The 12,614-nt window shown below is 42.8% G+C and overlaps 1 protein-coding gene across 3 annotated transcripts in view; it reads left to right on the top strand.

The window, feature by feature from the left end:
- Positions 1-12,614, top strand: part of NDRG3 (NDRG family member 3) — an 81,087-nt gene that overhangs the window by 26,645 nt on the left and 41,828 nt on the right. Inside the window, exons 3-4 of one of the 3 annotated variants that reach the window (XM_054724043.1) lie at positions 2,536-2,571; positions 9,468-9,530. In XM_054724043.1, coding sequence (XP_054580018.1) covers positions 2,536-2,571; positions 9,468-9,530 — 99 coding nt within the window. Of the gene's footprint in view, positions 1-2,535; positions 2,572-9,348; positions 9,531-12,614 lie in introns of those variants that run through there. The other 2 variants (XM_054724042.1, XM_028157779.2) reach the window with 2 other exon arrangements.

The raw sequence follows: 12,614 nt of genomic DNA, 5'->3' as shown, positions 1-12,614 counted from the left end.
TCTGCTTTTTAAATGATTCAGTGATGTGTCCTTTTTCCTATCAGCAGTTTTATGGAATGCAACAGATAGGTCATTGTATTAGGAATCCTGTTTTGTTTTTCTTTCCCTCCAGTGACACTTTCTTCCTCATTCAATTTCAAGTCTTACATTTCCAATCCATCTATATCTTTGTTCTCTCCTTAATCCTTTCTTTAATTCCTGGTTCTAGGCACTACTGCCTTCCTTGTTCCTCTCAGGAACTCCTTTCCTCCCAGGTGCTCCTTTGTGGGTTATAAGTTTGCTGTCAGACTCTGATCCATGTCTTACCCTCTTCCTACAAGTTCTCACTGCTCTTCTTAGATAGGGAGGCAAGAAGTTACCAGCTTTACTGGGAAAGCAGGCTGCTTTCTTTTATACTAGGGGCCCAGTGCAAGAATTCACGTACCTTGAAAGGAACTGTGGGCTGCGAGGCTGCGGTGGGCACAGGGGCAGGTCTTCGCCCATACTCCGCGCCCCCTCCCGATCCCTCCCTCCATGGCCCCCATCTCCTGTCTGCCCACAGCCCCACTCCCACCGCTGCTGTTCCCATGTGCTGATGGCGCCAGCCCCACTCGCACCCGCTGACAGCTCAGAGAAATTGGGACCTGCGCCAGCAGCAGGTACGAGTGGGGGCTGCTGCCCTGATTGCCCCTCAGGAGCAGAGGGAGGTAGAGAAGCCCTGAGGGGCGATGGGACTGGCAGCTGCTGCTCGCACCTGCTGACAGCGCCGAGTGATCGGGGCCTGGCGCCGGCAGCAAGTGAGAGCAGTGGCTTCAGCAATGGCAGCGGGTGTGAGTGGGGCCAGTGCCAGCAGCAGGTGCAAATGCCGGGTGGGATCGCAGTATGCAGGAGCAAAGAATTTTCAGTAAACACCAGAGATTTGTCCAGATGACAGCAACTGGCGCCCCACCTTGGTCTGGCTCCCCTGCTCACCTGCTCTACCATCCCTCCACGGCTGATGCCCACCATGTTCCACCCTCTGCCGCCTGCTACCAATGCCCGCCATGTTCTGTGCATGCCCCCTGGTGGTCAGCGCACGTCATAGCAACCGGTTGTTCAGTTGTTCTGCAGCTCGGTCTATTTGCATATTAGGCTTTTACACACACACACACACACACACACACACACACACACACACACACACACTAGAGGCCTGATGCATGAAATTTGTGCATGGGGCGGGGGTCCCCTTAGCCCAGCCTGCACCCTCTCCAATCCAGGACCCCTTGGGGGATGTCCGACTGCCGGTTTGGGCCAAATCCCAGGGATCAGTCCTAAACCTGCAGTCGGACATCCCTCTCATAATCCTGGACCACTGGCTCCTAATCGCTCACCTGCCAGCCTGCCTGCCTAATTGCCCCTAACTGCCATCCGCTGCCAGCCAGGTTGCCCCCAACTGCCTCTATGTGCCTGCCTGGTCGCTCCTAACTGCCCCCCCTGCCGGCCTGATCACGCCTAACTGCCACCTGCTGCTGACCAGGTCGCCCCCACCTGCCCCCACCCTGCCGGCTTGGTTGCTCCTAACTGCCCCCACCCCCCGCCGGCCTGGTTACCCCTTACTGCCCCCCCTGCCAGCCTGGTTGCCTCCAACTGCCCTCCTCTGCCGGCCTGGTTGCCCTAACTTCCCCCGCTACTGTCCTGGTCGCCCCCAGCTGCACGCCCCGCCCCCCCCACTGGCCTGGTCGCCCCTAACTGCCCCCCCCCCCCCCCCCCCCACTGGCCTGGTCGCCCCACACAGCCTGCTGTTTAGTCATTTGGTCATCCCTCACTAACCCCCCTGCTGGCCTGGTTGCCCCACACAGCCTGCTTGTTCAGTTGTTTAGTCATCCCTCACTAACTGCCCTGCTGGCCTGGTTGTAGGCAGCCATCTTGTGAGGGCATGAGGGTCAATTTGCATATTACCACTTTATTATATAGGACTAGAGGCCCAGCGCACAAAAATCCGTGCACTCAGAGGGGTCCCTCAGCCCGGCCTGCACCCTCTTCAATCCAGGACCCCTTGGGGGATGTCTGACTGTGGCTTAGGCCCACTCTCCAGGGCCTAAGCCACAGTCGGACATCCTAAGTGCTGCTGAGGAGATGGGAGAAGCTTCTGCCACCGCCGCTGCGCTCACAGCTCTCAGCCCGGCTTGTGGCTGAGCGGAGCTCCTCCTGTGGGAGTGCAGTGACCACTAGGGGGCAGCTCCTGCATTGAGCACTTACCCCCTGGTGGTCAGTGTGCATCATGGCAACCAGTCATTCCGCCATTAGGGTCAATTTGCATATTACCCTTTTATTATATAGGATAGATTCTTAGGAAGTCCACCAAGGTGTAATCTCACCTCTAAAAACTCACCTTTTACTAACACATGTTAGAAACCCACCCTGCCTCTGAAGACTTTTTATGAGAAAGAACCGTTTTAGTTTATGGCAACCAGTACTCTACACATGCACTGCTTTCACTGTGAACTGAATTTGCTGCACATTTGGGGAAGCCACATGGGGAAACTGACTGTGTTTTCTGCCTTCTGTTGACAGAATGGTACACGAAACTTCCAGGACTTTGACTGTCAGGTAAGGACTGTACAAGCACCAAGGAGGTCTGTGTACCGGTTCTCTGCAGTGCTTCCCTCCCTGTGCTGGTGGTCTGTAGAGGTAGATCTCTCTTCATAGCAGTCACGGCTCCTTCATGTTCTTTTAGTTATTATATCAAACTAGCGTTCCCGTTGCAGGAAAAATCCTGCAATAGGGTTTCCTGCTGCACTCTACCCCGCCCCGCCTGCTCTCCTTCCTTCTCCCCTGGCCCTGCCTCCTCTCCTCCCTTCTCCCCCACCCCGCCTTCTCTGCCAGCCCGCCTTCTCCGCCAGCCTGCCCGCTCTCCTCCCTTCTCCCCCAGCCCCGCCTCCGCTCCGCCCTTCTCCCCTGCCCCGCCTTCTCCGCCAGCCTGCCTGCTTTTCTCCCTTTTCCACCAGCCCGCCTGCTCTCCTTCCTTCTCCCTGCCCCCGCCACTGCTCCTCCCTTTTCCTCCCCCCGGCTTGCTTGCTTCTCCGCAGCTTTGCTCCCTTCTGCCCCTCTTGGCTTCTTTCTACGCTGTCTTGATATGCGAATTAGCCACCATCTTTGTTGGGGTAATTTGCATAGTCATCCTGATTGGCTGGTGGGCGTGGCTTGGGCATAGCAAAAGGTGCGGTCAATTTGCATATTTGTTTATTATTAGGTAGGATTTCTTTAAAATAATTTGCTGTTATATTCAAAATTTGCCTGCCAGGGTCTGTTTTTATGGTTGTAGGTTACTGTGTCTATGTGATTAAGATCTCCTTTCCTCAAATGATACTGGAAACCCCAGTCACAGGTGTCAAATGGAGGGTTGTCACCTCACTGCAGAAAAGGTGGGGGAAGGGTAGTTTGGAGGGGAAACTTGACAAAATGCAGGTTTCTATTAGCTTTATATTTAGAAATACAAAATTCAACCTGACTCATTGGTATTTTCTTAAATGATACTGTTCTCTTCCTAGTCTTTTTTTTTTTTTTTGGTTAGTTTTTCCCCCTGTAACTCTATTGCCAATTTAAAAATTTAAAAAATGAACCAGCAACTTTTGATCTATCTACTTTGCCTATTGACTGGCCCTGAAAGAAATAGGAGGAAGGAATGAGTACATGGAAATGGGAATCTTATAAGCCCATGCAGCCCGGCTCCTGTTTTGGGGATAATGTCAGAGCAGTGGCTATCAGAAGCAGCGTGAAGTAGATTCATAGGGTACTAGGCAGAAAAGGAAGGTGTTGGGAAACCAACTTCCTTGCTTGCAGGATTTCACCAACCCATATACCCAAAGGCAAACAGTTATTTTCAGATATTCATTTTATGTTAACTATAGTGAAATCTATAGCATTAGCATCAAAAGGAAGGACTAATATTTATCGCATAGGCAAACCAAGTTATGTCATAATTTATGGAGTAACTATTATAGATATTAAACATGTCATCTCTAGTTCTTGGAACAATATCACAAGGTGTGTGTATGTATGTTTTAATATGTTTTTATTGATTTCATTGAGAGGAAGGGAGAGGGGAAGAGAGATAGAAACATCAATAATGAGAGAAAAACATGGATCGGTTGCCTCCTCCTGGGGATGGAGCCTAAAACCCAGGAATGGGCCCTGACTGGGAATGGAACCATGACCTCCTGGTTCATGGGTCATGTGGCGCAGTGGTTGAGCTGGGCACAAGGTGGTTTTTATTATCCCTGTTTTACAGATGTGGAAATTGAGAATCAGGTTTCTTAACTTGCCATTGAGTGAAGTTGGGGTTGAGAAACCCCATTCTTCCTGAATCCATTTCCTGTTCTTTTCCACCTGGAAATGTCCGAAGCTGAGATGTTATAAGGAGCTGAATTATATGAAAAGCTGAGGTTCCTTGGCAGGATACACGAGACTCACTTTGTAAGGGGCAGTGTGCTCATTGTGTTGTTACAGATTTCTGAATCCTAGTGTCAGATACCTCTTAGTGTGACTCTTTGGTGCTTTATATATACAATGTAATCAACCTAGTACTGGTAGGAAATCATTTGCTATATTCCTTTACTCAAAAACAAGAAGTCATATTATTTTTTAAATGGTAGCAGTCAAGTTTGGGTTTAGTGTTTTAAATTTCACCTAATTTCATCTATGGTTTGGATCCTAGGTTGAGCCTGTTGAACTTGATTGCTGTTAATATTTGATATAATTTACCTAGAAGAAAATCATTTGAGAGAGGGACAGTAAAATTCAAGGTGAGGAATTCCAGAAATAGTATTTGTAAACTCCTGCCAAAAAGTGTGGAAGCATTTATTTTCATCAAATTGGATATCCCCTCCCCAAAAGAGAAAATTAGAATATAAAAACTTACAAGCTCATTGTAAAATAGATTTTAAAAATATCAAAAAGTAAATAAATAAATATCACTTGTTTTTTCACCAGTGTTAATATTTTAGAATATAGCCTTTAGGATTTTTTAATGCATACATATACTTAGATATAAATGAAATTGAGTTTTAGAAATATAAATATAAATCACTTTTTAATATTAAGGCTTAAAAGATCTTGATATTTTGGGTGAAGCTTTAGTAACATGTTCTGGCCTTATGAAATACAACTTTTAATTCATTTCTGATATAAATAGAATGGTGGCAAATGTGTGTCACTGTTTTTTTAATGTACAGCTCTTTTGGGTTTTAAAAAAGAAAAAAACATAGGCTCTTTTCCTCCGTCCAGAACTCAGGAATGCTCTCCTACCACCATTCTCATCTGTCACTTTGTTAAAGGATTGTGTGATGTTCTGGACACTGGTGGCAGCTGGGTTAGGAGTCTAGCAACAGGCTGATTGAAGGAAGGCCTAGGAATTGGGAACTGTGATGTGGGAAGTCTAAAGTGCCTAATTTGCCTGAAGGTTTCTCAGAAACCATTGGGCGTTCTTAAGAGACAAAGCAGAACAAATCTATAAAGCTGGCATTGTCACTAAATGGAAAGGCATTCAGTCTTGGCATTGGTGTTGTCTATTAGCATAACTATGGGCTTCTTCTGATCTGTCTTGCCTCAAAAATCTTAAAGGAATCTCTGATGATACCCCAGGAAGTTATCTTGGCATCATCAATTAAGCTCACAACTTCAGTCTGAACCGATTTTTCCTTACTAATCAACTACGTGTTTGTGTATGTTTTTTTAATAACTGAAAATGTAATTAAAAGTGTACCATTTCTCTTGGTTTTGCTTGTCCCATGTGATTTCATTGCTATATAGCTCCTCTGAGGCAAACAGCAGTTATATTTGTGTATAACAGTAGTGAAGGAATGGGTGATTAGAGGTGACATGCTTAGAATTGATGAGAAAGGAGAAATGAGCCTATTGCCAGTTGGAACAATGAATCAGCAGGCTCATTGTCCATTTATCTACTTCAGTGTTACTTAATTCTCTTCTCCTTGTGAGACTGTTTAAAAGCTTGGAATTAGAGCTGAAACAAATGCTGTTGCTTCTGTGTATATGATATTGCTTTAAAAGAATAACACTTATCCTGTGTATGATCAGAAACAAATTTAGGAAATTCAAAAAAGTATAAGAATAAAGATTACCTATTATCCTATTACCTAGAGATAACCATATTTTATTATATTTTTTCCAGTTTTTACTTTTTTATTCTGGTTATCAAAAGAGTACATGCTCATAGTTGAATATTTGGAAAGCACTGAGAATTAGAATTATAAAGTAGTTGGAGAAAAACTCATAATTCCATAACCCAGGGACAACCCTGTTAATATAGTGTTGAAATATATGTGTATATGTAATATTAAAATAATTTTTAAATTTCTTTAGTTGGTTATACTGGATATACAATTTTGTATCTCCTTTTCTGACTTAATATTAGAACACAATCTCATTTCCATAGTTTTAAACTCATAAAAAATTTCTAATGGCTACCTGTTATTTAACCATATAGCTATGCCATGACATAAGTATTTCAATATTTTTTGAAATTAGATTGCTTATTATATCTTCACTGAACATTTTAGTGCATAAATTTTATCTACACTTTGAGTTATTTCCTTGGATTAATTCTTGGAATGAGCATATTTACATATCTTGTCAAATTGCCTTCCACTTCCACCAGAGGGTTACTCAATAAATACTAATGGAGAGTGAAAAGCTGCTGTCTGCCAGGATATATCATTCTCATAGAAGAGAATGGAGTTCTTGCTCCTAGGATAATCCAGGCATGGCCAATGGCTGAATAATTTCATGCTGGCTGTTTAAATGCAGTAGCTCTTTAGCCTTGGCTGGTGTGATTCAATTGAGTGTCATCCTTTGCACTGAAAGGTTGCTGGTTCGATTCTGGGTCAGGCCACATGCCCATGGAGGCAACTGATCGATGTTTTTCTCTTCTCCCTTCTTCTGTCTCTAAAATCAATTTTAAAAACACATTTTTAAAAATACAGTAGCTCCTCATTGGCCTGTGGACAGAAGGGTCCCAGGTCAAGGGCACATGTCCGGGTTGCCGGCTTGATCCCCAGAAGGGGGCGTGCAGAGGAGGCAGGCCGATCAATGATTCTCTCTCATCATTGATGTTTCTATCTCTCTCTCTCACCTTTCCTCTCTCAGAAATCAATACAAGTATATTTTTTAAAAAGGAGATAGCCCAATAGATAAGAAAATAATTTTTTAAAAACGCCATCGCTCTTTAGAGGACTGATTTATAGAACCCAAGTGTGAGAAATGGTTTTTAGTACCATAATTCAAATGTATGTGACCGTCCTCTTCTAAAGGGTTTTAAACACCTTTAAACTCTTCCCAGTCACTTGTTGAATGGGATTGTTACAAAAATAAGATTAAGTGAAATAAATACCCTGAACGTTCCTTCCATAAAAAAGAGGTGTTTGGCCGAGGCCGGTTTGGCTCAGTGGATAGAGCGTCGGCCTGCGGACTCAAGGGTCCCGGGTTCGATTCCGGTCAGGGGCATGTACATTGGTTGCGGGCACATCCCCGGTGGGGGGTGTGCGGGGGGCGGCTGGTCGATGTTTCTCTCTCATCGATGTTTCTGGCTCTCTGTCCCTCTCCCTTCCTCTCTGTAAAAAATCAATAAAATAAAAAAATAAATAAAAAAAAGAGGTGTTTGGGGACAGCTGGGATTCAGCCGTCTGCTGCAATCTGTTACAGATTTTGATCAGTAGTTACATGCTCCTCCCCTGGCCTTGAAGGATGCAAATGTGGCCCCAGTCCAATGGTTGGCCACTGCTTCCCTTTGGATGCCCCACACACGCCCAGGAAAACTGGGATTATTACTCGTCTGCAGTTTTCCTTTCTTAATTACCTCGGTTCATAGTTCCTGCCCTTGAGATGCCCTCCACCTTTTGTTGGTTTTGGGGGAGTGAGGGAAAGGTTGATTATTAAGTTCTAAGGATATAGGTGACTTTATTCTCAATAAAGGGGAAGAATTTTTTTTCCCCTCCAATTGAGAAAAAGATGAGTTTATTTTTTTTTAATAATCAACACTCCCAATCTCAGTTCCCTTTTTTCCTGTCATTAGGGGATTTATTTCTCTCATAATCTCTGTTTCATCATGGGCTTTATGGCTGCCAACTGCCTCAAACTCACATTCTTCTAGCTTAGCAACCTCACTGGGAAGAGAAGATCTTTACCTATAAATCTAGGGAAAAGGTCAGGGAAGGAATCTTGACTTAGATGGGTCAGGTCATGGTGGGGGGTGGGGGGTTACATGCACATACCTGGACTCCTTCCCACCTGCACTTTCCTAGAGAGTCCATGTTCTGAGGGTGTTCTGGGCTATTGTGTGTGGGTTAAATCGTCATTCACTCTTTTTCTTCCTATTGTCATCAAAGGCTATGTGAAAAAGATGTTAGAGTTGGCTTTGAAGGAGGAAAAGATAGATTTTATGTTGACATATTGCAAGAGAAGCTTCCAGATGAAGAGCATGATTTATGAGGTTGAGAGTGTGGGCAGTTGAAAAATAAAAGATATCTGAATGGGTATTGATTGAACTAGGCTGAAAGATAAAAGAGTAAAAGGGGGGAGAACTGAGGATAGAGTCAGAGAAAATGTAATGTAGAACTTTAAAAAGAAAAATGTGTTCTGATAGGTAGAAGGCTGACTAAGTAATTGTGAAGGCCAGTTCTTTTACTAGGGGATTAAATGAGGAAATGAACTTTATCCCACTATACAGAGGTAAGGTAATGGTGGGAGTATTACATAAAAAATTCCTATATAATAATAAAAACTATACCAGAGGCTCAAATAGTAACTGCTTACCAGATGCAGAAGAAAATTTCATCCTAATAAAAACATTGACATTTCTAAGAGTATGTTGTCATACAAGTTTACCTAACCTCTTTCAGACTGGCCAGAGAGAGGAAGAAGTACTAACAGGCATGAAGTGATCAAAATTTAACTGAGTTCAGAGAGATATGACAAGTCAGATTGAATAGTTCTGGTGATAGCACATTTTGCTGAAGGAAGATGACTCAGAAAAAAGGTGAAAATTAATTATTATCAAATAATGGTAATATCCTAAACATTTAAATTCTTTAAAAAGACTCTTAAACTACATCTTTGATTAAGAGGGAGACAGTCCAGGATGGAGAAGTGTGTTGGGGACCAATGTGATTTCAGGTTGTTTTATAAGCCTGGAGAATAAAGGGACCGTGGTCAAGTACACAACCTTGGAAACAGTAAATAATCAGAGAATACTGGAAACACTCTATGACCAGAGCCTATTAGATGCTACCTGGGCTATGCCCTGGAGCACAGACTCATTGTGTAGTCATACCCTGTAGAATACTAGGGTGCAGGGTGAGGGAGCTGCAGAAACAGCCTGTGGAACGCATGATCCTTGACTGAAGTGGAAAGGTGTTGGCAGCTTCACCTCTATATATGGCCTTTCTATTGAGTCAGCTCTGTAGCCAGGGTCTCTGCACACTCATCTGTAGATGGAGACTTCAAGCTCTTCACACTCAAGGACTCAAAGGCTATGTATAGAAGTCTGTAGGGAGGTGAGTATCTCCTTTTTGTATTCTTTGTTCTAATATTTATATTCACAAACTTTGAAATGAAGAAAAACTATAGGAATTGCTGAAGCACTCTTGATTCTTTGATACTTTGGTCATTACACAATTTGAGGGTATATTATGGGAGGTAGGAGCTGAGTGAGGTGAAGTTTCATTAGTCAATTTTAACTCTGAATTTCATCTAGATCATGAAATGATGACAAAGTAGTTACTTTGCCCCATTCCCTCACCTACTTTTAACCCATCTGTTATAATCTCCCTTTTCATCATTCTTCTGAACTTCCTTCACAGCTCACTATCCCTCATCTCATTCCACACCCTCCCCTCACTGTCCCCCTTCCCTCCCACCCCCCACAAACACACACTACCACCATCAATTACCTGGCCTCAGGAGGTCTGCTAACCTAAGGGCCAAAGTGTAAACCGGTTTTTCCTTCAGGTCTCAGTAGTACAGCTGAGGCCAAATCAGAATATTTAAACAAGACTCTACTGAAGGAAGATATGACAGAAGGAAGTCTCCAGCAACTAGATTGTCAGAATGACAAATTGTTGCACATTCTCTTCAATTTGGTTTCTCCTGAGTGTCACCCATCTGGCAGGGGCCTGCATCTCTCTCCCTCTTTATTCTTTCTTTTTCTCAAAAAATAAAATGAGAGAGCGAGAGAGCAAAGCTTCCTTGTGTTCCCTTTTAAAATCTATCATCTCTCAGGAGGAAACAAGTTCTAATGTTAGTGTCATTCCTTCTCCTCCAAGTTCTTACACTTTAAATATATAATCTATTTAGTGCTACTTTTTAAAAAATCTGTGGTACATTTTACACATAACTTTCTGCATTTCTATTCAGCATTGTGTTTTTAAGATTTCTCTATTAATGCTCATAGCTCTAGTTCATTTTTTCTGTATTATATGAATATGTCATAATTCATTTATCAGTTTCTCTATTGATGAATATTTAGGCTGTTTTCAATTCTTTTTACATTATAAATAAGGCTTCAATGTATATTTCTGTATATGTCTGACCATATTTGGGAATTTCTTTAAGATTATACCAAAAAGTAAAACTGCTATAGGGTAGACATCTCTAAAATTTACTAGAAATTACTGAATTGTTTACCAGAATAGCTGGTCCAGTTTACATGCCCACCAACAGTGTATGAGACTTAGTTCTCTACATCTTGGACAACCCTTGGCATTATCTAACTTTAAAAGTGTTGCCATTCTGGTGTGTCTGAAATCACGTTTCTGTGATTTAGTTTATACTATCCTGACTGCTAATAGAGTTAATGTCTTCCTTCTCAATTTTCTATCATAGCATCTTGTTTATTTCTTTCATAGCATTTATCACAAGCTATTATTATGGGTCAGTTGATTTGTGTGTTTATTGTCTGCCTCCCTGTTAGAACATAATGTCTATGAAAGCAGGGACCATGTCTCTTTTATTCACTGTTTTATCCCCAGAGCTCAGTCCAAGTTTTGGAAGTAGGAGTTCAATAAATAGTTGTTTAATGAATGAGCCTGATTGTGGTGGAGGGAGTTCCTCAATAAGTCTGACATTGCTACAAGAGAAATGCTTATACAGTAACAGGAATTTATCTTTCTATTCCTTTCATCCACACCCTATACTTTATTTCATAGCCAGTTAGTACACAGTACCTGATTCTCTCCTTCATTTCTTCCCCTTTTCAATCCTTTGAATAGGAGGTAGTAATAGTAGAGAATGGCAGGGATATTGAGTCACTCATGGTTTGATTTGATAGAAATATCTGCTCTAGCCTGGGGCCTATGATTTGAGATACATTGCTCATCACTTAGCCTAAGATTGTTCTGTGCCCTACATCAGAGAAGAAACCAACACTCTGATGAGGTCATTATTACAAAGGAAATTAAGTTGGAAGCCCCTAGCCTTTGTTGGGATTCTTATTGACAGAGTTAATCTTGTCTTACCTAGTGTAAGACTTTCTGAGATAGGTGTGGATGGCTTTGTCAGCAAAAATTCACTAGGCTAAATATGATAATTTTTTACTTTTGAAAGATACAGACTTGGAAGAAGACTAGAGTAAATTTGTTAACTTATCTACAGTCTCTTTTTTCCCCACCCACCCACTCTTGGTGCTGGTCTTAGCAGCGTTTTGTTCCAGCTTTGTTCAGTTTCTCAGCTTTACTCATTGCTTTGGTTAGGATCCTTTAGGGTACAGGGAACAAGCCCATTCAAACCAGCTTAAACCAGAGACAATCCAGGGATGTCTCTGAAATTAAGCTAAAACCAAGAATTAGAGTAGTGAGAATGCCTAATATAAACTCTCAAGTTTACATCTCTTTCTAGAGAAAAACCAAGCTGAGGGTGGAATCTCTTAGTGCCAATTACAAATTCTCAGGGAAGGAAGCTGACCCAGCATGGACCCTATGCCCATCTGACTCCAGTTAGTTGTGGCCATAAGGTTACAGTCTATAAACCTGGCAGCTAAGAGCTGCTCCTGTAATGCATGGTGACACTGAAGGGCAGCTCCTAGGAAAGGGGAGAGATTTAGGCACACAGCCCATAGGTCTGCTGAACTTACCAGTTGCTGAACGTACATTTACTAGTAGAGGTTCTAAAGTCTCTGGCTTTTTACCCAATAATTATAACATCTTCTGCTTCCTTAGTTTTGCTTACCATAGGTCTTACTGGCTCCTTACTCAACTTTTTTTTTTTTTTTTAATTTCTTTATTGATTAAGGTGTCACATATTTGTCCTCATCCCCCCATTCCCATCCCACCCCTCTCCCCACACATGCCCCAATCCACTGTTGAACTTAACCGTTGGATAGGCTTATATGCATGCATACAGGTCCTTTGGTTGAACTCTCCCCCTCCCCCTACCCTCCCCCTCCCCTCCCCTATCCTCCCTCTGAGGCCCGATAGTCCGATCGATGCCTCCTTGCTTCTGGTTCTGTTCTTGTTCCTCAGTCTATGTTGTTCATCATTTCCCCTAGATGAGCGAGATCATATGTCACTAGATATATACTAATAAGAACTGAATGTGAGACGAGCAATAATAGTTATGCTGACAGGCAAATGAACCAATCTGTA

Source organism: Eptesicus fuscus, chromosome 12 (assembly GCF_027574615.1).
Source record: "Eptesicus fuscus isolate TK198812 chromosome 12, DD_ASM_mEF_20220401, whole genome shotgun sequence".
Classification (NCBI taxonomy): Eukaryota; Metazoa; Chordata; class Mammalia; order Chiroptera; family Vespertilionidae; genus Eptesicus; species Eptesicus fuscus.
Note: the sequence above shows the minus strand (reverse complement) of the source record. Positions and strands in the feature narration are given on the sequence as shown.